The sequence below is a fragment of the Geotrypetes seraphini genome, chromosome 10 (genome assembly GCF_902459505.1).
Source record: "Geotrypetes seraphini chromosome 10, aGeoSer1.1, whole genome shotgun sequence".
Classification (NCBI taxonomy): Eukaryota; Metazoa; Chordata; class Amphibia; order Gymnophiona; family Dermophiidae; genus Geotrypetes; species Geotrypetes seraphini.
The window spans coordinates 126,984,610-127,010,505 of NC_047093.1; the positions used below are offsets into that span (position 1 = coordinate 126,984,610).

General features: G+C 46.6%; 1 protein-coding gene across 2 annotated transcripts in view; it reads left to right on the forward strand.

Annotated features, from left to right (window-relative positions):
* Window positions 1-22,864, forward strand: part of TRMT1L (tRNA methyltransferase 1 like) — a 97,731-nt gene extending 74,867 nt beyond the window's left edge. The window contains exons 13-16 of one of the 2 annotated variants that reach the window (XM_033959808.1): window positions 13,283-13,440; window positions 17,728-17,787; window positions 22,140-22,254; window positions 22,349-22,864. In XM_033959808.1, coding sequence (XP_033815699.1) covers window positions 13,283-13,440; window positions 17,728-17,787; window positions 22,140-22,254; window positions 22,349-22,628 — 613 coding nt within the window. In that variant the 3' untranslated portion in view covers window positions 22,629-22,864. The remainder of the gene's footprint in view (window positions 1-13,282; window positions 13,441-17,727; window positions 17,788-22,139; window positions 22,255-22,348) is intronic. The other variant, XM_033959809.1, reaches the window with a different exon arrangement.
* Window positions 22,865-25,896: the final 3,032 nt, after the last annotated feature.

Genomic DNA, 25,896 nt, shown 5'->3' on the forward strand with positions numbered 1-25,896 from the left:
TTGAACAGAGTCCTCAATATGAGAGGAATTGGAGGGAATGCATATAGAAACAGAACCATCCAATCCAGGAGAAAGGCATCGGTCCAGACGGAGAGGAGAGTAAAGTCTGAAGCAAAACTGGGGCAACTGGTGATTGTGGGGAGCCGCAAACAAGTCCACTTGTAGAGTGCCCCATTGAGCAAAGATGGACTGAAGAGTTGATCACTAAATTGAAAATAAAAATTCCTACCTTTGTTGTCTGTGCATCCAATATTTCTTTTTGCCTCCTGCCTGCTCCCTCTCCAGACCTCATTCCTTTCCTCAACCAACATCTCTCTGTCCCTCCATGAGTCCAACTTTTCTTTCTCTCTCCTCCACACCTATTGGCAACAAGTCTCCCTCTCTCTCTTTCACTGTCCATCTGTCTTGAGAGATCCAGGCATTTCTCCACCCCCTCTAATGCCACATCCAACATTTCTCCCTTTCTCATCCCCTAGATCATATGCAGCATTTTTCACCATTGCCTACCTGTCCCATGCCCATTTCTCCTTCTGTCACCTTTCTCCAACACCATGCCACATCTCTCCCTCCATCACCATGTCCAACAATCCTCCCGCTAGCTTCCCCTTCAATCTGTCCCTCAGGTCCCTCTCTACCACCATATCCAACATGTCTCCCTTTCATCCTTCTATTCCCCATGCATCGCTACCTCACTCCTCTCTCTCTCTCTCCATGCCCAATTTTCCTTTCTTCCTTTCCCCATGTATGCCATCTCTCACTCACACTCATGCCCAACATTTCTCCCTTTCTATTCCCTCCCCCCTATGTCCCAAGTTAGTGCCCCTTCCTCTCTCCATTCTGTGTCCCATGATCATGCCCCCCTTTCTGTGTCAAATTCATTCCCTCTCCTCCTCCCCCTCACTGTCTTCCAGCCTTTGTCCCAAAATTAAGTTACATCGCCCACACATACCCTTCCTCCCTCCCCTGAAGCTAACCCATCCAAAGAAGTCACAGGTGCCGAAGCCTGCATGTCCCCCGTTGAAGTCATCACCAATTATTCCCTGCCTCCCCGCTCGCTGCACCACCTTCGAAGCCGACCCTGTCACCTGACACACTCTATCCCCCCGCCACCACAACAACAACAACTCTGCGCAGGGATGGGCCAGGCGCATTCAGCGACTGCATGCAGCCGGTCCACAAACCTTCCCCCGACGTCAATTCTGACTTCAGAGAGAAAGGTTCTGGGGAGGCCAATCGCCAGAATTAATGTCGGGGAGAAGGCTTGTGGGCCGGCCGCGTGCAGTCGCTGCACGCGCCTGGCCCGTCCCTGCGCAGAGTTATTGCTGCAGTGGCAGGGTGTATGGAGTGTGTCGGGTGGTAGGGTCAGCTTCAGGGGTGGGGAATGGTGCAGCAGAAAGGAAGGCAGGCAGGAATCGGTGGCTTCAGTGGGGAGGCAGGCAAGGAGAGATCCCAGGCGTTGGCCAGCCCACATACCCCCAACAGGTGGCCCACGTACCTCCTAGGATACACATATTGCGTGTTGAGAAACACTGCACTAGATTTAAAAAAATTAGATTCTTCTGTACAAAGAGGGTGAGTTCTTGTGCCCCCTTGTTTGTTCAGATAGAAAATAGCAAACTGAATATCAGTTTGGATAAGGACTATTTGCTGGAAGAGATGGGCTTGGAATATTTTGAGAGCATTGCATATTGTGCAGAGTTTTCAAAGTATAATGAGAGTTTTCTTGTGAGGAGACAATATTCCTTGAGTACGGAGGCCGTTGAGATAAGCCTAACATCTAAGCATCTGTGATGATAGTGTATATGGATTTTCAAGAAGTGTTTAACAAGGTACATAGACTAAAGTGTGTGAGACAATCGCGCGCGGACTTTGCCGGGCAGATAATTGCGCGCAGAATGTCAGCATGCTGGATTAAAACACAATGTTAAAGCGCACTTTACTGTAGGGATGGAGATCTGATAAGTTCTGATCCAGGGCATCAGAACACAGGCAGAGTGAGCACATGCAGGCGGTTCTGAACGCAAGCCAGGTCGGCACACCGACCTAGGCCCTGTGTGCAGATCTGTGCCTGTGTGTGGATCTAGGCCTGGGTTTGGTTCTGAGGCCCTGTTTCTCATTTCCTCTCCCTCCTGCCACGTATACATCCTAAGCAAGGACAAGGGTTGCACCTTAAGCAGAAGGCTGAGGCATTCCCCCCTCCCTGACTCTTGCTATATATTAACCTGACATACATTTACCCTTTTTCTCTTATCTTGTTTAAGCATCCCTTATATGGGCAACAATCAGACTTTGCCTGAGCAAGGCTAATCAAGAGAGCTTAAGAAGCATGCATTATAACCTTTGGACTGTCACATGCCATAGTAAGATTTGAAACATATCAGAAAGGTACACATTGGGAATCACTTTATTATAACTGTTATTATGTATTCATATGTCACGTGAGATAGTAGCTTTGAGACACATGATATAGATAAACAATGGTTTAATCCTCACTGTAAATGCATTATGAAATTATAACCTTGTAGAGCATTAACTAAGTAATTATTGGAGATATGATTCTCAATAAAAAGAGGGAGAGACCATTCATTTGGAGCGTCTCCTCTCGACTCTAAGATTGCATGTGTGTTTATTGTGGGGCATTCCTACACTTTACTTAGAATAGTTGGCGCTCCCATTAGGGGGGAACCCCCCATTATAGAGGAAATGGCCTTTTTCCCTTTCTCTTAGGGAAAAATTACAGTTTCTTCTGTAAAAGGGGTTCTCCCACACCCCAACGGGAATGCCAACAGTTATAAGTAAAGTGGTGGGGTTCCTCTCACCCACCCCTCAGAGTGCTTTAAAATCGTTTTAATCCAGTACGCTGATGTCCTGCGCACGATTGCCCGGCATTGTCCATGTGTGATTGTCTTGCGCAGTTTTGACTTCTCACCGTTTGACAAAGTATCTCATGAAAGATTTATTTTTTTTTTTTAATTCTTTATTCATTTTTAACCTTTCATCAAGTGTACAACAACCATAAGAACAACAATTAGTTAATCACTTGAAAATCTTATCATTATACTATATATACTTTGAAGAAACCCTTACCCTACCCTCCCTCCAACCCTATTAATAATTCTATTTCATCACTTCACGAATACAAACCCTCCCCCATACTGGGGTGGAGGATGGAGTTGGAGGGTGTTGGGGGATCAAGGAGGCCTGGCGGCAGGAGGGATTGGGCATCCTTCCTACTGATCATGGATGTGGAAATTAGAAAGTCATGGGGATAGGACAGTGTCTCGCAAACTTCTGCAAATACATGGACGTTGAAGCGATGATGTTGACATCTGCGCATGCATGAAGGCCCTCCAGACAGGGCCCTGAGCTGCCGGGGGGGGGGGGGGGGGGTGCTGCAACAGGAGAGGCACCAGTGGTGCTGGCTGATTGCCTACAGAATGTGCTTTCAGGGCTGTCCAGCTGGGTTGCTCCTTCCTACCTTCAGCGTCTCTTGTTGCAGGCACGTGGGCATCCGCTGCACGTAGCTGACCCACAAGCTTTCTCCCCGATGTCAGTTCTGACCTCGAATATTGTGTGCAATTCTGCTCACCATTATCTCAAAAAAGATATAGCAGAATTAGAAAAGGTACAGAAAAGGGCAACAAAAATTATTTCCCTATAAGGAAAGGCTAAAGTTGCTAGGGCTCTATAGCTTGGAGAAGAGACGGCTCAAGGGTAATATGATAGAGGACTATAAAATACTGAGTGGTGTAGAAAGAGTAGATGTGAATCTCTTGTTCACTCTTTCCAAAAATACTAGGACTAGAGGACATGCGATGAAGTTACTAAGTTGTAGATTGAAAACAAACCAGAGAAAATATTTCTTCACACAATTTGTAATTAAGCTCTGTAATTCATTGCCTGAGAATGTGGTAAAATCAGTTAGCTTATCAGGGTTTATAAAAGGTTTGGATAATTTCCTAAAAGAGAAGTCCATATGCCATTATTGAGATGGCTTGGGGATATCCATTGTTTATTCCTAGGATAGGCAGCATAAAATCTGTTTTACTACTTGGATCTACCTAAGGACTTGGGACCTGGGTTGGCCACTGTTGGAAACAGGATGCTGGACTTGATGGACCAGTCCCAGTTAGGCAATTCTTATGTTCTTATGAGTTTTGTTGGCAAGGGGCTAAAAGGGGAGACCTTGAGTGAGACTGGGAGGAACCATCCACCATTGGAGGAAGCAACGGAGGTCAAAGATTACATGGATTGGAGCAGAGATACTGTGGCCCGAGGCCATTGGGTCAACAGAGTCCATCGTGGAATTCTGGGGTGGAGATATGCAAATGGAATGATGTGTACAGTGGAGACCATGTGGCCTAGAAGTTACAGCATTTGATGTATTGTTATGCATGGTATGGTGGAGACTGTCTGGCAAAGGTGAAGAAGATTGTCAACTTTCTGTAGTGGTAGATAAGCTCGACTTTGAACAGTGTATAAGAGAGCTTCTATGCAGATGTGATTTTTAGTAGTTTACGGCAAACCTTAGCAGCTCTTGGAGATAAACTGTTGCATTGATGGCATTCTGAGCTAATATTAGCATTGATCAACCAGTCGCCTAATTATGAAACCCCCATAAATGAAGGCTTGCCACCACTTCATTTCATGAAAACATGAGGAGCTGAAGCCAGCCCAAAGGGTAGGACTTTGTACCAAAAGTGTTGAAATCCAATATGAAAAAAAATATATTTTCTGTGTGCAGGTTAGATGGATATGTAAGTGTAAGTTTCTTTGAGATCTAGAGAGAAAAGATAATCGTTCTTTTCCAATAGCAGCAGAAGAGTTCTCAGAGAGAGCATGCAAAACTTTTTCTTCCAACAATTATTTGTTGAGACCCCCAAAGCTCTAGAATTGGACAAAGGCCTCAAGTCTTTTTTTGGTATCAGGAAATACTTAAGAGTAGAACTGCAAAGGAACATGCTCTGCATTTAGCTGGAGAAGGGCTGAGAATTCTTGGTCTTCTGGAGAGAGTTGATAAAAAAGACTGTCTTGGTGGGTGGATGAGCCTAAGGAAGTCCCTGATTGGCTCAGGTGCCTCAGGCCCCTCCCAAAGGGTGCATCACATGATGCACCGGTCCGGGGCCTAAGGCCCAGGCAGACGCGTCGCTGGAATCCAGAGGAGCAGAAGGGACTGAGCACTCCTCCTGCTCCCAACTTGGAGGTAGGGGGGTGCCGAGCTGGGTTGGGAGTGGGGCAGCCGGTCTGATCAGGTCCAGTCCAGTCGGGGGAGGTGGGAGGCAGGCCTAAGGAGTAGGAGGGACTGAGCACCTCTCCTGTTCCCAACTTTTAGATATGGGTGGGTTTCAGGCCAGGCCAGGGGAGGGCAGTGTCGGGTGGTGGCAGGAGGAACTGGGCATCCCTCCTGCTATTTGTGGGTCGCCAGGGGGGATCGCGTTTGTTGGGGTGAGGGCCCTCGGCCGTTTTTTGACAATTCTACCTGTCTTTTCCTTTTTTGTTTTATGGGGCAGATATTTTGCATGTGTAACGCATGCAAAATATCTTTGCCATGGGAAAGAATTGAATTTTTTTTTTTTTTTTTAATCTTTATTCATTTTCAGTTCTTACAAGTGTATAATATTCAATCAGAAAATTTTAAAACAAATCACTTGACAATTTACTTATAATCCTTAAAATCTATAAATATAAAAGAATCCCTTCCCACCCACCCATTTATTAATAATCAAACAATTAATAATTATTATCTTTCCCAATCCCACCCCCTATACCTCATCAAATACCTAGGTGTTTAAGATGTCTGATCATTAGAATAAGTAATCAATGGCCCCCAAATCTTTTTAAACTTATGATAATTTCCTTGTTGCATGGCAAGCACTCTCTCCATTTTGTAAATATGACATACTGAATTCCACCAAAAGGTGTAATTAAGTTTAGTATAATCTTTCCAGTAATCTGTTGAATGGCAACTCCTGTCAATATTAATAAAAGTTTATTATTATTTGCAGAAATTGGGCTTTTAAATCTTATAGATGTACCAAATAATATAGTATCATATGAAAGGACAACATGATTTTCTAATAATGAATTAATTTGAGACCAAATTAATTTCCAAAAGGCGTTAATATAGGGACAGAAAAAATTAAATGATCTAATGTCCCAGCCTCTAAACCACAATGCCAGCATCTATTGGACCTAGAGCTATCCAACTTCTGTAAACGAACTGGGGTCCAAAAAGCTCAATGCAACAAAAAGAACCAGGTCTGTCTTATAGATGCTGACCTTGTAGTTTTAATTCTCCAAGACCAAAAACGTGGCCATTGAGAGGCAGAAATTTGATGTCCAATCTCATTGCTCCAAATATCCCTAAGAACAGTTTTTTGTTTTTTTATTCAAATACCCATACAACAATTTATACCACTGTGCGGCTTGGTGACCCAAGAAATCCGCCTGAAAGCAAAGGAATTCCAAACTATACTGAGAGTTAAGCACTTTCCATTCAGGGAACCCTTCCTGAATAGCCTGCTACAATTGCAACCATTTAAAATTTTGTGATTTATTTAGCCCATATTTATGTTGCAATTGTGAAAAACTAAGCAGTGACCCATTTAGAATAAGGAGAAATTAGGTTCTTACCTGCTAATTTACTTTCTTTTAGCTTCTCCAGACCAGTAGAGGTTAACTTTACGAATGGGTATATATCTAATCATGACCAGCAGGTGGAGACTGAAAACAAAACTTTGGGACAGTATATCCTAGCCCCTCCTCTCTATTTCCCTCAGTCTGCCGAATAGCCAAGCAGAACCAAGAACTGGAAAACAACAGAGAGAAAAAACAATACTCCGAAAGGAGTAACAAATAACATACCCAAAATGCTGTTGGAAAATGCAGAGGAGAAATTCCCGAAGGAAGAATGTCCCCACAGCTCGCCAGCTAAGCCAGCCGAGCCACAGCCGCTGTTCTTCAATTCTCCCCGGCCCTAGAAAAATACTAGAACCCGCAGCAAAAACCAAAAACTGCCCGCGCAACAGCCCCAACAACAACAGACAGGGTGGGGACCTCTACTGGTCTGGAGAAGCTAAAAGAAAGTAAATTAGCAGGTAAGAACCTAATTTCTCCTTCTTTAGCACTCTCCAGACCAGTAGAGGTTAACTTTACGAATGGGACGTACCAAAGCAGTCCCTCTCACGGGCGGGACCCCCGAAGGGCCGATACCAGTACACGCTCACCGAACACCGCGTCCCGACGCGCCTGCACATCAACCCGATAATGACGAACAAAGGAATGCAAGGAAGACCAAACCGCAGCCTTACAAATATCCACTGGAGGCACGAGCGACGACTCAGCCCAAGAAGCCGCCTGACCCCGAGTGGAATGAGCCTTGAGAAACTCCGGAACAGGCTGCTGTTTCAGAAGATAAGCGGAAGCAATCGTCTCCTTGATCCAGCGCGCAATAGTAGCCTTAGAAGCGCCAGCTCCCCGACGAGGACCCGCCAGGAGGACAAAGAGATGATCGGACTTCCGGAATTCCTGGGTCCGCTGCACATAAGAGCGAAGGACCCGACCGACATCCAACTTGCGCAGCTGCCGGTGCTCAGAAGAGCCCTCCCGACCACCCAAGACCGGGAGAACCACCGATTGATTGACATGAAAAGGAGAAACAACCTTCGGCAGAAAGGAAGGAACAGGCCGCAAGACGACCCGCTCCCTAGAAAACTCCAAGAAGGGAGCCCTACAAGAGAAAGCCTGCAGCTCAGAAACACGCCTAGCAGAAGTAATGGCTACCAAAAAGACCGCCTTCAAAGTAAGGTCCTTTAAAGAACAGTCGTCCAAGGGCTCGAAAGGCGGACGCACCAAAACAGAGAGAACCAGATTAAGATCCCAAGAGGGAACCGAGGGCCGTAGGGGAGGCCTAAGCAACTTGGCCGCCCGCAAAAACCGAATCACATCAGGAAGAGCCGATAAACGCTGACCTGACACCAACCCTCGAAAAGCTGACAGGGCCGCAAGATGAACCCGGAGAGAAGACCAAGCCAGGCCTCAATCCAGGCCATCCTGCAAGAACTCCAGAATGTTAGGCAGAGAAGCGCGAAAAGAGGTCACTCCCCGCGCCCGACACCATTCCTCAAAGAGACGCCAAACCCGCACATAAGCCCGAGAGGTAGAAAGCCTCCGGGACCCCAACAGTGTAGAGATCACCTTGTCTGAATATCCCTTCTTGCTAAGGCGACCCCTTTCAAGAGCCACGCCGTAAGACAGAAGGGAGACGGGTCGAACATGGGAATGGGACCCTGCACCAGAAGGTCGTCCGAGAGAGGCAGAGGAAGAGGATCCGCTACCAGGTGCCTCACCAGATCCGCATACCACGGACGGCGAGGCCAATCCGGCGCCACCAGCACCACCAAACCCGGATGGTGAACAATGCGAAGAAGCACTCTGCCCACCAGCGGCCAAGGAGGGAACACATACAACAGCCCCTCCGTTGGCCACTGCTGGACCAGAGCATCCAGACCCTCGGCCAGACCGTCCCTGCGACGACTGAAGAAGCGGGGCACTTTGGCGTTGCCACCCGTGGCCATCAGGTCCATCAGGGGCTGCCCCCAAGCCTGCACTATCAACTGAAACGCCTCGGCGCCGAGACACCACTCTCCTGGATCTAGGAAGTGACGACTGAGGAAGTCTGCCTGAACATTTTCTACTCCGGCTATATGAGAGGCCGAGAGGTCCAGCAGATGGGATTCCGCCCAAACCATGAGCAGAGCCGCCTCCTGCGCCACCTGAGTGCTCTTGGTGCCCCCCTGACGATTGACATAAGCCACCGCCGTGGCATTGTCCGACAGCACTCTGACCGACTTGCCCAGCAACAGGGAGTGGAAAGCCAACAGCGCCAGACGGACCGCTCTGGTCTCCAACACGTTGATCGACCAGGCTCCCTCCTCCGCGGACCAGGTGCCCTGAGCTGAGTGACCCAAACACTGAGCCCCCCAACCCAGGAGACTCGCATCCGTCAGGAGCACCGTCCACTGCGGGAGATCCAGACCCACCCCCTGAACTAGGTGAGGGGTCTGGAGCCACCAACGCAGACTGCAGCGCGCCAAGCCTCGCAGGGGAACCGGAACATCCATCCCGTGCCTCTGGGGAGACCACCTCCGGAGCAGAGCATACTGGAGAGGACGCATGTGGGCCCGCGCCCACCTCACCACGTCCAGGGACGCCGCCATCGACCCCAAGACCTGGAGGAAATCTCGCGCCCGAGGACACCGGGACGCCAAAAGCAGGCGAATCTGAGATTGCAATTTGCTCACCCGGCCCTCTGGGAGGAAGACCTTCCCCAAGGAGGTGTCGAACAGCACCCCTAGGTACTCCAGACGCTGAGCCGGGACCAACCGACTCTTGGAAAGGTTGACCACCCAGCCCAGCGACCGGAGAAACTCCACCACCCGAGCAGTAACCCGGGAGCTTTCCTGCAACGACTTTGCCCGAATTAACCAGTCGTCCAGGTAGGGGTGTACCAGGATGCCCTCCGACCGCAAGGCTGCCGCGACGACCACCATCACCTTGGTGAACGTCCGAGGAGCCGTGGCCAGCCCAAAGGGAAGCGCACAGAACTGAAAGTGCCGACCCAAGATCGCAAAGCGCAGGAAACGCTGATGAGAGGCCCGAATGGGAACATGCAAGTAGGCCTCCGTCAGATCGAGAGAAGTGAGAAACTCCCCCGGCTGAACCGCCAGAATGACCGACCGCAGAGTTTCCATACGGAAAGAGGGAATCTTGAGAGCCCTGTTGACCCCTTTTAAATCGAGGATGGGCCGAAAGGTCACCTCCTTTTTGGGCACCACAAAGTAAATGGAGTACCTGCCCGTGCCCCACTCCGGCGGGGGCACCGGAACAACTGCCCTGAGATCTAGCAAGCGCTGAAGGGTCTGGCGAAAAGCCTGCGTCTTCCCCGGAGTCTGACACGGAGAAGCGAGGAAAAAATCCGGCAGAGAGCGGGCGAACTCCAGGGCATAACCGTCCCGCACCACCTCCAGGACCCACTGATTGGACGTGATCTCGGCCCATTTGGGGAAAAATTCGCGCAGCCGAGCCCCCACCGGAACCAAAGGGGGCGCCGGCAAGGCGTCATTGTGCAGGACGGGAAGCGGGGGAACCGGCGGAGGGATTCCCTGCCCCCCGACGGGCCCCCCGAAAGGGCTGCATGCGCTGGAAGAACCGACCCCGGGAAAATCCCGGAGACTGGAAAGAAGCAGCCCCACGCCCAGGGCGATACTTGCGAAAATCCCGCAAACGCCCCCGGGCCGCACCCCCCCGAGACGCCGGGCGGGCACGGTCCTCCGGCAGACGGGGAACTTTCGAGTCCGACAGAGTCTGAATCAACTTATCCAAGTCCTCTCCAAACAAAAACGACCCCCGAAAGGGAAATTTAGTAAGCTTAGCTTTGGACGCAGCATCCGCCGCCCAAGCGCGCAGCCACAACACACGCCTTGCGGCCACGCCAAAAGCCATAGACTTAGCCGATATCCGCACCAAGTCATATAGAGCATCTGAGAGGAATGAGGCCGCCATCTCAATCTTCGCAACCTCCTGATCCACCAGAGACCAGTCGTCAGACTCTCGATCCAAGACCCGCTCCGCCCACCGAAACACGGCGCGAGCGACCAGTCCCCCACAAATAGCCGCCTGGACCCCAAAGGCAGAGACCTGAAAATTTTGCTTAAGGATGCTCTCCAATTTGCGCTCCTCAGGGTCCCGCAAGGCAGAACCGCCCTCAACAGGCACGGTATGCCGCTTGGAAATTGCCGAGACCACCGCATCCACGACTGGCGAAGCTAACGTAGCCCGATCCCCTTCAGGAATGGGATACAGGCGAGCCATGCTGCGCGCCAGCCGAAACGGCGTCTCCGGCGTTTTCCACTGCTCAAGAATAATATCCCGAATATCCTGATGCATAGGAAAAGAGCGGGAAACGGAACGGATCCCCCGTAACAGGGGGTCCCCCACACGCGGAGTCTCCGGCGGCGCGTCCTCAAAACGCAAAACCGAAGAAACCTGTTGAATAAGGTCAGGCAGCTCATCTTTCTGAAAAAGGCGCACCACGGACGCCTCGTCACTGGAGAACGGGAAATCCGACAACCCGCCGCCAGCTTCCGTCCCCTCCAGAGAGTCCTGGAACTCCTCAGAAGGGTCCAGGTCCTCCTCCAGACCGACCCGTTCCTCCGACCACAAATTCTCGTCCCACGACACCCGCGGACGCTTGGACAAGGGAGGCGGCGGAGGGGATGTCACGCCAGACGAAAGAGGCAAAGCCGCAGGGAGCGCGGAGGAAAACCCACCCCCCGAAACCCCCTGGGCGCAACCGGGACCCCCAGCCGCCTGAAAATAGGCTCTGCATAAAGAAAAGAAAAATTCAGGAGAAAAACCCCCCGAGGGTCCCAAGGGACTCCCTGCCACAGCAGGGGACCCAGCAGAACCTTGCCCCTGCATAGTCAAAACAGGGGGAAGGTCACCTGAGGTGGAAGACAAAATGGAGGGGCCAGACAGAGAAGATGGCGGTTTTCCCGCCAAAAAAGCTCCCTTCATAGCCTGAAGCGGCTGAGAAACCTGAATAGTCTCAGCCGCTAAAGCAGGCAAGCCGGCATCAGCTGTCAAAAAATCAGCTGAGAGGGAATCCTCTAAAACCCGACCGTCGGCGGTTTGGGGAATCCCTCCGTGGGCGGACGGAGAAGACCGGGCTTCCCCACCGTTCCCTGCCGACTCGCGAGGCACCATCGGCGGGGAGCTCTGGGCGCCTGCAGCCGCTGCCGACGGAGCTCCTCCACCGCACCGGCCTGAACACCGCTTGCACAGGCCGGCCGCGAGTGCCTCGCGTCTGGAGCACAATGAGCACTTTTTCCCTTTAGAAGTGCTCATTGCTCCATACGCGACCTAGCTGCAAAAAAGTGCCGGTTAGTTGAAAAAATACAGTAAAATACAGTTTTCTTAAAGGGATACAACCCTCCAGACCAGCACTACCTCAGGATTTTTTTTTTTTTTTTTTTTTTACAGAACAGACTCCACAGGCTCTCGAAGCAATATGCCTTGCTTGATTTAGGGGGCAAGGCTTACTGCTGAGGCTCCTCTAAAAAAATGTGGGGAGGTGGAGGAAGTGGGGGGAGGGACCCCGCTCGTGACCCGCCGGGTTTGACACCCCCGAGGTCGGACGAACCCCCAAACAGAGTCCGTCCAAGCTCCGTCCGGCTAAAAACAGGGACAATAAACCCCCTAAACAAATTCCAACAGCCCTACCAAGGGAGATGGGTACAGATCACTCAACACCTGCTGGAGACTGAAAGAAGACTGAGGGAAATAGAGAGGAGGGGCTAGGATATACTGTCCCAAAGTTTTGTTTTCAGTCTCCACCTGCTGGTCATGATTAGATATATACCCATTCGTAAAGTTAACCTCTAATGGTCTGGAGAGTGCTAAAGAACATCATTTAAAGTCCATATACCTGCAATAATCCAATGCTTCCAGACGATTTTAAATCCGCCAATTTTGATCTTGGAGTTTACCCAAATGGATTGATTTAATGATTTAGAAATTGGATCTGGTGATAAATTACTAACATAACGTAAGGTCTTCCATGTGTCAAGCAAAATTCTATTATCTTTATAGTTCCTGGGCAAATTTATACTAATAAGATGAGACAAATGCAAAGGAAACAGGAGCCGCCACTCTAAATATAACCAATCTGGAACATTTTCCATAAGGTCTGGGAGGATCCAATACATACCCTGTCTTAAAATATAGGCTTGATGATACCTATAAAAATTTGGAAAATTTACCCCTCTCTCCACAATTGTCTTTTGTAGAGATACTAAAGCAAATCTAGGTCTTTTACCCAACCAAACAAATTTAGTAAGAATACCATTTAACTTTTTGTAAAATGACCCCTGGAAAAAAATTGGTATCATACTCATTTGATAACAAACCACATTTTGATCGTTTGAACTCTTCCCCACTAAGAAAGATGTAAAGGATTCCATTGCTCACACATCTCTGTTATTTTTCTTAAAATAAATAAAATATATTTGCCATGGGAAAGAAATGAATAAAAAAGACAGGCAGGCCTGTCAGAAAACCTGCAGACTTATCGGTAACTCAGTTACCAACAGGTCTGCAGCAGTTGGGTTTGCCAATAGTAAAATCCGATTCAAAATAGCCAAGCAGTTGTTAGTGAATCAATCGCTTGGCTATTTTGCTGTCAAACAACTAAAGAAACTTCTGTTTTCTACCTCTATTTTAGGTCTGGGAGTATTTTTCATTCCGGATTCTTGAAAAGAATGCTGCATGAATCTGTTCGATATGGAATCAAAGAAATTCAGGGATTCTTAAAGACATTAATCTGTGAAGCAGATTGTACAATTCAAAAATCATTTTGTCATGAAGCACTGCAGGACCCAGGTGAGACAGTGACGGAATGTTTCCTTGCAAAAAAAAAAAGTGTTTCTTTCATCATTTCTGTGAGTTCTTGTCCAGAAGCCTACTATTTTTTTTATCACCTGCTAGACCAATACATATGAGTAGGTTGTGTCCCCTATTGTGCATATGGGGATAAAGAACACTGATATTTTCATGATGTCATCACTAGTATAAGGAGGAAAGTAGCCCTGGGAATTTTCAGTAGTCCTCTGCTTCCAGTAGATGGTACAGACGGATATGCAGCAGAATAAGGGTATTTCTGTGATTCTGGCATCCTTGGTTGTAGGCTACAACCTGTATCCCCACGGTTGTCTGTGGTGTCTGGATATTAAGTGAAAGCTGGGGGGTGTCTCCAAGAGCCCCTGACCTTGACCTGTGGGCCTGTGCTTGATGGGGCTGTGGCTGGCAGGAATTCTGTGAGACTACTGAACTGAAGCAGAACGAGACTTAGGGGTGATCGTCAGTGAGAACATGAAGACTGCCAATCAAGTGGAGCAAGCTTCATCCAAGGCAAGGCAAATCATAGGTTGTATTCGCATGAGTTTCGTCAGCCGTAAGCCTGATGTCATTATGCCATTATATAGATCCATGGTAAGACCCCACCTGGAGTACTGTGTGCAGTTCTGGAGGCCGCATTACCGCAAGGATGTGCAGAGACTTGAGTCGGTCCAAAGAATGACTACCAGGATGGTCTCGGGACTCAAGGATCTCCCGTACGAGGAATGGCTGGATAAATTAAACCTATACTCACTCGAACGCAGAGAGAGGGGTGACATGATCGAGACATTCAAGTATCTCACGGGCCGCATCAAGGTGGAAGAAGATATCTTCTTTTTCAAGGGTCCCGCAACAAGGGGGCATCCGTGGAAAATCAGGGGCGGGAAACTGCACGGGGACACCAGGAAATTCTTTTTTACTGAAAGGGTGGTTGATCGCTGGAATAGTCTTCCACTTCAGGTTATTGAGGCCAGCAGCGTGCCTGATTTTAAGGCCAAATGGGATAGACACGTGGGATCTATTCACAGAGAAAGGTAGGGGAGGGTCATTGGGGTGGGCAGACTAGATGGGCCGTGGCCCTTATCTGCCGTCTATTTCTATGTTTACTTCAGTGAAGAGTATGCGCCACATTTTGTGTGGCGCAGCCAGGGGGAGGGCCTATAGTGCCCAACTTAGCTTCTCCCCTGCTGAAGCAGGTGACCAAATGCTCAGTTAGCCCGGCATGGCGGCCATTTTTTGGGGGGGCTTGGCACGGCTGGTACTTCCATCAGCCAGACTGCGGACCCTCCGCAGCCAAAGAAACGCTAATGCAAGTCATCTAAAAGTGACTTTCCGCCCCAGGAGCCAGACGCTTTTTCTAAATTTATGTGGTCAGAGTTTCAGACCAAGTGTTCTCCCCCTAAACAGTCTCAATCCATCTCTGGGCATGGCCTCTCCTCAGCCTGATGCAGCTTTTGCTCTACTTGATCCCAGAGGCTGATGTTTCCCCTACTGATACTTTGTTTGCAGGTACAGCGCTTCCTGGAGCAGGAGAGTACAGGCTGTGTGCTGGATCTGTGGATCTCTCTGAGGTCTTAGATCCTGTGGATGATTCTACCGTCTTGCACTTATTTAAGTTTGCTGCCCTGCCAGACCTCATTTCTGAGTTGTTGCAGGAATTGAATTTGGTCGCTAAGCCAGCTCCGTCCACTTCTTCCTCCTTGCTATGTGGTGTACGCTCACAGTCAGCTACCTTTCCCTGGCACCCTGATATGAGTGTTCTGGTCTTGAAGCAGTTTGACTCTTCGGAGGGTTCTCTGAAAATTGCTAGAGCTGTGTCCCGCTTATATCCTGTAGCACAGGAGTGTCATCAGCTTTTGGGTCAGCCCAGGGTAGATTCTTTGGTGGTATACAACTGAATCTAACCAATAGATGGTATGTGGGATCAAAAGGAAACAATCCAAAAATACAAAGAATCCCACAGTAAGATACAAAGAATGTTGAAAAGAGAGATTGAGGATCTCAGAAACCTGCTTGGAATTAGGTAGATAAATCTTGAACCAAGGCTGACTGGTTCCAAGTTTCCATCATCAATCCTCTAAACTTCCGCCTTCTTATTCTAAAACTCTTCTGCTGCATTCCATATTTCTTTATTAATCTTTCTTCACTTAAATTTAACCCAGCAGAGAGAATTTATCACTTATCTTAAAAATGCAGATATCCAAAAGGCATTCTCAAAGTTGAGAACCGCAAACTATGGCGTACCCCAAGTCACTATTGTCCCCACTATTATTCAACATCTACATCAGACCAGCCCTTGAAATTGCGAAGAGGCATGGAATACACATCCACTCCTTCGCAGATGATATACAACTCTACATCCCATTGGGCAAAGCATGGGTCACACAACCTGAGATTCTGCAGACCTGCCTTGCGGAGACTGAAGCATGGATGACAGCCAACAAACTCCAACTGAATCCATCTAAGACTGAACTATTATGTATTCGCCGAGAGTCTTGCCTTGCCTCTCACCCATACATCTCCTGGGACAGCACCATTCTGGAACCCAAAGTCCAAGTGTCCAGCTTGGGCATCATACTGGATGCTGGCCTGACTCTATCAGCCCAAATCTTCAAGGTAGCATCCACCACCTCTACTACCTACAACAGCTAAAACTCATCCACCATTACTTCTCCGAAACAGACTTCACTCAGCTGTTATATGCCTTCGTACTGTCCCACCTGGACTATTGCAATGGTCTCTACACAGGTCTACTGGCCAAGGAGCAACACTGACCAGTCCAGAATGCAGCAGTAAGACTCCTACAGAATCTTGGCCCTTTTGACCACATATCTCCTGCACTGAACCAAGCCCATTGGCTCCCAATACACCAGTGCTCCATCTTCAAACAATTAACATTAGTCTTTAAATGCTTTCATGGCATGACCTCCGACTACGTGGCAAGGAAGCTCCCAATCTACCACCCTCGGTGGCCCTTCCGTTCGCAACTTGATCTCGGGTTGTCCAACCCTCCAGAAACAGCCTGGAAGCGACCGTACTCCTACAGCACGCCTAAATATGGAACCAACTCCCTCCTGTCATCAGGGAAATTGGCATCCTACTGGCCTTCTGAAAGGCAGTAAAGACGCTACTATTCACAAACCAACTCACTCCTGGTCTCAAACTTTAACCGACTAGGACCTGGTGTACCCGTAACTCAGGGCACCTGAATCTGTCAGCCAATACTGTGCTCTTATCTATTTCAGCCATGCAGATACCATTCTGAGACTTATCTACTACAGCCATGCAGCTACCATTCTATACCCGGAGAGAGAAAGAGATAATGATTACTGCAGATGGGCAGACTAGTTGGGCCATTTGGCCTTTATCTGCCATCATGTTTCTTTGAATACAACGTAATACGGTTCAGTTATAGAAACAGCACTGTTCCGTCTAATGCAATACACTGTAAACCTTTTTTTAAACCAACATTATACTGAAATAATCAGTCATTGTTTTCCGCACGCAGATGCACGATTCAGGCTGTGTATCTGACTACTGATGCTGTAAAACTGTCCATAGTCGTGACAGCCATTTATCTCCAGATAACAGCGCAGTGTGTGTAGAGACTTCAGCATGTCCGAGAAGAAAACAATCTCTGCAGGTGGTTCATTAGTCATGATGACAGCAGCAGTATCTCCATTCTCATCAGACTCTTGGTTATCTGCAATGTCCTTTATGACTGTACAGAGCACCAAAACGATATCCCTTAACCCAATTGGGCACTGGCACCAGCACCAACGCACAGGACATGCCGGTGCCAGTGCCCGAAGATCCTCCCTCTTCTGTGCTGGGCTGGGCGGTGCATCGGCGATCCTTCCTCTTGCTTGTGCTGGGCTGGACTGGGCTTTGAGCATTTGCGCATGCTCAAAGCCTTCTGGTCTCGCTCTCTCCGAGATTCTCAGATTCAGAATCTCAGAGAGAGCGAGACCAGAAGGCCTACTTAACTCAGGGTGATTGAACATCTCTCAGGGGTCTTTGCAGAATTTTATGCAGATTAGTGCCTTCTATCTGCTGCTAAGGCCCGTGATAGGAACTTTACCCTGTCACACCTACTTATGGTACTTTCTGAGGGAAACAGGATACTGGGCTTAATGGACCTTTGGTCTGTCCCAGAATGACAATTCTTAAAATTCAAGATAGTGTGATCCATGTGTCAAATTATACAGGGAATTTCATAAGAGCAAATTCTGCTTGTCATATTGTGATCAATTTATTTATGTTCTGTTATAGGTGAATGTGAAGTTATTATCAGACGACCGGAAGTTTCAACAGAATATTCGTCTCAGCTAGGTACTGCTTTTGTGATTATCAGTTATTGTATTTTGTAGAACAGTTCTGTTTTAATCATTTCCCATAATGAATATAATTCTCTAATCTCTTATTTGTCCTCTTGAATGAATTGTATGCTCTTTTTTGGCAAGGGACTTTCACGTATGTGCTTATGTACAATAAGTGGTCCAAAAAAATTAACACATTTCCTTTATCCATGAGGCTAATTTTATTCCTTTATATAAAAATGAAAAACACGCAAAATTTTACGTAAACAAAGTTTAGGGGTCGCCCCACCTCACTGATTTTTAAAACTACCACTAAGCTTAGCAGTATATTGTAATTTTTGTGCACTTGACAAATAATCAACAGTCTATGACATAAGAGCCGCTTTTGATGTAGAAGAAAACTTCTTTCAGTGGCTGGCCACTAGCCGAAGAACAAATTGCTTCTGTTCTTCATCTTTTGTCAAAGTATTGTATTTTTCGATGAGGCTTATTTTATTTTATTCTATTCTTATTTATTTTCTGCACTATTCTCATAATAGATTCTGGGCAGAAAACAACAATTTTTTTAAAAAAAGGGTCCAACAAATTTATTCTTTTAACAATCCTTAAAAATAATAAAGGTTTTAACAATTTTTCTAAAAATAAGAAGAAACTTTTCTTAGTTCATTTGGAAGATCAATCCAAAGCTTTGTTCCTATAAACTCAAAAGATTTGTTCACCAAATATTTCAAATGACCATATGAACTTATAGAGTAGCCAAGCCTCAATGGAAGTAACTCTGTTTATTGGGAAAGTTATATACTTCGTTAAACCTTCTGGTCCATTCCCTGCAACAGTTTATATATAAGTATAACCAATTTAAAATTCACTCTCTTCTCAATCTTCAACCACTGTGATTAATTCAGAAGAGAAGTAACCCGGTCATATTTTTTTTGCTCTAAAAATCAAACACATAGCTGTATTTTGAAGCAATTGCATCCTATTTTTTAAATTCGGTGTAACACCACAATATAAAGAGTTACAGTAACCCAACTGAGGCAATACAATAGCTCTTACCATCATTTGAAAACTCTCTGAAGATAAAACAGAATGTATTGCCCGTAATTGGTGCAAATTAAAAAGACTCTTTTTACCAATCCATTTATTTGATTCTCAAATATTGAACCACAATCCAAAATAATTCCCTACTATCGTAAAAATCTCTCCAGTACTCAGTACTATTTTCTGACCAATAAACCCACTTGGATTACCAAAGCAAACTAATTTACCCCCCCTCTTTTTTACAAATTACCCCCCCCTTTTTTTTTTTTTTTAAACAAAACTGTAGCACACGCGGTAACAGCTCCAACGCCCTTGAATTCCTCTGTATCACTCTATCTGCAACCTCACCTGGAACATTGTGTTCAATTCTGGTCGCCTTATCTCAAAAAAGATATAACGGAACTGGAAAAGGTTCAAAGATGATAAAGAGGATGGAAATCCTCTCGTATGAGGAAAGACTAAAAAGGCTAGGACTCTTCAGCTTGGAAAAGAGACGGCTGACAGGAGATATGATTGAAGTCTACAAAATCTTGAGTGGTGTAGAATGGGTACAAGTGGATTGATTTTCTACTTCGTCAAAAACTACAAAGACTAGGGGACACTTGATGAAGTTGCAGGGAAATACTTTTAAAACCAATAGGCGGAAATATTTTTTTATTATTTATTTATAAAAATTTACACATTTATTATCAAGCATATCATCTTGTACAGAAAGTGAGATCAAGAAAACATAATAATATTATTTACTCTCAAACCTGAAAATAAATCAAAATTTTTAGAAGAAAATAAACATCATAACTTAATCACACACTTGTCCTCAATTTAGGATCCAGGATTAACGATAAGAGTAGAAATTAAATTAAAAGAAAAATATTTTAACAAGGAAAATCGCTTAAACTGCTACTGAAAAGTGAGCTAATTATTATTGCAAGGGTACAGATGGTTCTACAGACTCAAGACGTTTCGCAGAAAGGAAAGCAGTCAAGTGAGCTGGTTCTACAAATACATATTTCAAAGAACGGTATGGCGGAAATATTTTTTCACTCAGAGATTAGTTAAGCTCTGGAACGTGTTGCCAGAGGTTGTAGTAAGAGCGGTTAATGTAGCTGTTTTTAAGAAAAGTTTGGACAGTTTCCTGGAAGAAAAGTCCATAGTCTGTTATTGAGACAGACATGGGAGAAGCCACTGCTTGCCCTGGATTGGTAGCATAGAATATTGCTGCTATTTGTGTTTTTGCCAGGTACTAGTAACCTGAATTGGCCACTGTGAGGACAGGCTACTGGGCATTGGTCTCACCCAGTAAGGCAATTTTTATGTTCTTAACTTTACTTCAATCCACATTCAGTGCTTTCGGAATTTGTGTCAATAATAATATCAGCAAGCTGACCTGGCTATAAACCCTCGGTTAAAACCTTGTTTACAAAACTAGTCAACCTATTCAGTATTTCTGTTGGTTGATCTTAATAAAAAAGAGGGACAAGTGTCCAAATACAATATTTATTCGATAAGCACAATAAAGCATGATAAAACTTTTAAAATCTATTCCTCTGAAACTCAAGGAAAGGTAGTCCAATATAAATCACCAGCAATTCCATTTTCTTCATTCATTATATCTAATAATTTTGCGGTCACTGCACCCACCCTATGGAATTCATTGCCCTGTCACTTACGTGCGGAAACCTCGATAAAACAATTTAAAGCAAAACTCAAAACATTTTTATTTGAGGATGGTTTTGGATAAAATTGTCCTTTTTAGGGCTAAAATAACTACAGTCCTTTTCCCCTCCTGTTGTTTTATCCCTAAATGTACTCTATAGTAAAATATTATAATTTCAGTCCTACTTTCCCTCTTGTGTCCAGTTAGTATATGTGTCACTGTTCAAGTCTATTAACTCGATACTGTATTGTACAATATCACTAATTGGTTCTGTTTCTTTTAAAAAATTAGCTTTTTACCATAGCTGTACACCGCTTAGTAATTTGAATGAGAGGTATAAAAATTTTTAATAAACTTGAAACTTGATAAAGTATATAAAATAGCCATGCTAGAGGCTAAAAAGAAGTACTACTCTGAACAACTGTTAAAAATCTCCAATAAATCAAAAAACCTTTCCAAACTAACAAAAAATATACTCAACATCACAAAGAGACAATCAATATCTTAACACTGAACTCTACAGCAAAACGCTTTCAGACTACTTCGCTGACAAAGTAGACAAAATACGGTCTCACCTTGACTGCATTATGTTACAGACATTGCCTCCCTGCGACTAAGACAAAACAACTAAAACCACAACTGGGAACCTAACTAACTTCAATATAGTCTCCCGCGACGACATCATTGAGATACTAGACTAGAGAGTTGTGCGGGGACAGAAATCCCACCCGTCCCCGCCAAAGTCCCACCCGTCCCCACCCGTCCCCGTGAGGAATCCCACCCGTCCCCACCTGTCCCTATAAACTACAGAAATAGTTATTTCATTTAATTATGCTACTGAATTAAAGGCTCTGGTAGAAACCCATTTACAAATAAGCAAAAAGACTTAATTAATTTGGAAATATTAATTGGGAAGAATACATACTTTGTAAACGGGTTTCTACCAGAGCCTCTAATGTTTATAAATTTTTATCACAAGACATTGTGCTACGATAGTTCTCTTTCCTAAATAACAGATCCCAAAGCATTCCGCTCAATGACCTACTATCGCAACTGATCAAATGCTCTGCTATCCCCCCTACTATTCAGTCTCTATGTTAAACCTGTCCTAGAGATAGCCCACAAATAACAAATACGGATTCATTCCTTCGCGAATGACATCAAACTGTACCTACCACTAGGAGAAGCCCATGACGCCCTGTCTCTCAGAAATCAAAAACTGGATGTCCATCAACAAATTACAACTAAACGCCTCCAAGATGGAGCTCCTTTGGCTCCACAAAGAACGCTGCAACCGTGCCCATCCCTTGCTGTGCTGGGACTCGACTGCTATAACTACGAAAAACCAAGTGCACAGCTTAGGAATACTCCTTGATTGCAACCTGTCGCTTTCTGACCATATCTCTCAGATGGTGTCCTCCTCTTTTTTTGCCCTAATGAACAAAATAATAAATCCGAGTGTGTCCAATCAATGTGCAATCTCCACAGTATTTATATGCAAGTCTGAATACAATAATAATAATTACTATTTTTATATACCGCAATACCACAAATATAGTTCTTCTGTAATTTCATAACACACACTATTATGCATCCAGACATGACAAACTGTATTATTTGTAACTGTATTTTATTTAATATTTCTGTATTCCAATATTTGACTTTAGGAAAGCGGAGATATCCATTTGTTGTCAGAGAATCACAAGGAAAGGTTCTAGTAGAGCACCCTGCCTTTTACTACAGCATCCATAGACATAGTATGCGAGGAATGAACATTCCAAAGTAAGGCACAAACTTCCTAGAATTCCTAGAAATGTTCAATACTAGCACCTAAAAGTATCAAAAAATAACCTTTTTATTTTTTGTATATTTACAGGCTTAACAAATTCCTAAAGCACCTGACAGACGATGGTTTCCAAGTTAGTCGCACTCATTTTGATCCTACAGGAGTTCGTACTGATGCTAACCTAGAGCAAATTAAGTCCACCTTGATGGAGTATAGCAATCGCTTGAATTGTGAGTTGATTGAAGGACAGTCAGGTGATGGTCCTCCGTCCACAGAAAATGCCACATCAGAATCTCAGCAGCCCAGCGAAGAGCCACAGGCTAAGCAAGATGCAGCATTTTTGAACTGTCCTCAGAAGTTTGAGGTTTAGATGTGAAACTAATCCTGAGACTCTGGAAAAGTGCCAGAAATATTTCTACCACTTGTTTTGTGGTCCAACTGTGTTGTAATATACATTTTTATAATATAAGATAATATAGCAAAACATGCAAGTGTTAATTATTGCTATCCAGACAACATTAGAAATTGTTTTGGCTTTATGAGAATTCATTTTGTTTGCCTTAAACTGAGGTGATTTCATACTCATTTTTTGATTGACTGTTTCAATCAAACATGCCCATCGCAAACTATCAGTTCATTTCTTTTAACTCTTTAATTTGTAGATGGTGAAAATGACTACTTTATATACCGTATTTTCACATAGATAACGCGCACCCGTGTAAAACGCGCACACGGGTATAGCGCGCAAAAAACACATATTTATGTACATAAATTTTTATTTATCCCAGGACAAGCAGGCAGCATATTCTTAACACATGGGTGACGTCACCGACGGAGCCCTCGGTACGGACCTTTTTAACTAGAAGTTTCTAGTTGGCCGCACCGCGCGTGCGCGAGTGCCTTCCCGCCCGACGGAGGAGTGCGTGGTCCCCAGTTTCTTCGTTTCCGCGGAGCGAAGAAGACGCGTGTATTTTTTCAACGGCCGTTGAAATCACTTTTTCGCCTTCCCGCTCGCGTTTTTTTCCTAATTTTTTCTCTCTTTACCTTCGGGTTTATTTTTCTTTGATTTGCAAAAAAAAAAAAAAAACTTTCATTTTTTCCTTTTCCTTTCGTTTTTGCCCCGGCGGGGCCTGTTGCCATTATACAGGCCTCGGACTTCGATTTTGCGGAGGCTATCTTCCCCTTCATGCCCCCGCAGGTCGGTTTTAAGAAGTGCCAGCGGTGTGCACGCCCGATCTCCGTATCTGACCCACACAATTGGTGTTTGCAGTGTCTGGGTCCGGAGCATCGGGCGGACTCCTGCACCCGCTGTGCCACTCTGCAAAAACGAACACTTAAAAACCGAAGAATCCAACAAACTCTTCTCTTCGGCACCGAGTCGGCGATGGACTCCTCACCTTCAACGGCGGTACCTCAAAAATCGGCACCGTCGACCTCGACACCGACCGACCCCGCATCGGCGCCGCTGGCGCCAGGTAAGCCGGCTAAGAAGCCTTCCTCTTCCCTCGAGCGCCCTCCAGCTACGGTGGCGACACCGTCCCTACCGGCATCGCACCGGTCCCGCAAACGCTCCGCCCCGATATCGGTGAGTGCCTCGTCATCGGCCTCCTCATCGCCGGGGCGTGGAGCGGCATCCAAGGAACCGAAGAAAAAGAAAGCGGTTCCGATGCCACCCCTAGATGACCGTATCTCGGTCATTCTACAAGCTCAGCTTCAGGAACAGTTGAAGAAACAACTTGAACAACTGTTACCCTCTATCCTGGCACCGCTCCTTCCGGTACCAGACCGGCCCGAGCCCCGCACCGAGCCCCCGGTGTCCACTCCTTCGGTACCGGCAAACACTTCTATGCCGATCCTTTCGGCTCAACAACTTCACGCCGATCCGGTGGTTCATTCTCAGACCACTGTGGATCCTCCTCGGCACCAGGCGGTACGGCACTCTTCTCGGGACCGAGAACGACGCCGATCGTCCTCCCCTGGTACCGTTTCAGTGCGCTCTGGTAAGTCTTTGTCCAAGACTCGCCACACCGCGCCCTCCACCCCGGTGTCTCGACATGCACCAGAGGTCAGAGACCCTGATTTGTGGGAGGAGACTCCCCTCGGTACCGAGGAGGATCCCTCCTCATCTGATGAGGAACCATCGGCACCCGATGCCACCTCTAAACCAGAGCAGTCCTCATTCACTAAATTTCTGAGAGAAATGTCTGCTGCCCTGTCCCTTCCACTAGAATCTGACTCGAAAAAGTCTCAAGCCTTTTTAGAGGCTTTAGACTTTGAGCAACCTCCTAAGGAGTTCCTCAAGCTTCCCGTACATGACATCCTACGGGAAACGTTCTACAAGAACTTGGAAACTCCCCTCACGGTACCGGGAGCCCCCCGTAAGCTGGACAACCTTTACCGGGTCATCCCTATACCTGGATTTGACAAATCTCAATTGCCCCATGAGTCCCTTTTAGTGGAATCCACTTTGAAAAAAACTCAGGGATCCAGTGTCTATGCCTCTACCCCTCCTGGCAGAGAAGGTAAGACCATGGACAAATTTGGCAAGAGGCTTTACCAAAATGCCATGCTGGCCAACAGGGCAAACAACTATTCCTTCCATTTTTCTTTCTACCTAAAACATTTGGTCCAACAACTGTCTACCCTTCAGAAGTACCTTCCTGAGCGCAAGGTCCCGCTCTTCCAACAACACATCTCTGGTCTTCTCCAGATGCGAAAATACATGGTCCGCTCAATATACGACTCCTTCGAGCTCACCTCTCGGGCCTCTGCCATGGCCGTAGCCATGCGTCGACTAGCCTGGCTCAGAGTCTCCGACCTGGACATCAACCACCAGGATCGTTTGGCCAACGCCCCCTGTCTCGGGGATGAACTCTTTGGAGAGTCCCTGGATTCCACCACCCAGAAACTCTCGGCCCATGAGACCAGGTGGGACACCTTGATCAAGCCAAAAAAGAAGGCTCCGCCTGCTCGACCCTATCGGCCTCAATCATCTTACCAGCGGAGGTTCTCAGCCAGGCCACTCAATCCGCCCCCCCAACAATCTCGGCGACCTCGTCAACAGCAGCACCATGCCCAGGCTCGATCTCAGGCCACTCAACCCTCTAAGCCGCCTCAGCCTGCTAAACAGTCTCAGCCCTTTTGACTCTTCTCTCCAGGGCATAGCCAGTCATCCTCCCTCGCTGCCTCTTCCACAGCCTATCGGGGGTCGTCTCACCATTTTCTCCAGCCGTTGGGAAGTCATCACGTCGGACCAGTGGGTCCTCAACATCATCCGCCACGGCTACTCTCTCAACTTCCAGACTCTTCCACCAGACAACCTTCCCGTAGAGTCTGCTTCACACTCATCTCAAACCCCCCTCCTCCTGAGGGAGGTTCAATCCCTCCTCCTTCTCAATGCCATCGAAGAAGTACCTCCAGATCAAAGGGGTCAGGGATTCTACTCCCGCTACTTCCTGGTACCCAAGAAGACGGGAGACCTCCGTCCCATTCTCGATCTCAGGGACCTCAACAAGTGTCTGGTCAAGGAGAAGTTCAGAATGCTCTCCCTTGCCACGCTTTACCCTCTTCTCTCTCAACACGACTGGCTATGTTCCCTGGACCTCAAAGAGGCCTACACTCACATCTCCATCAATCAG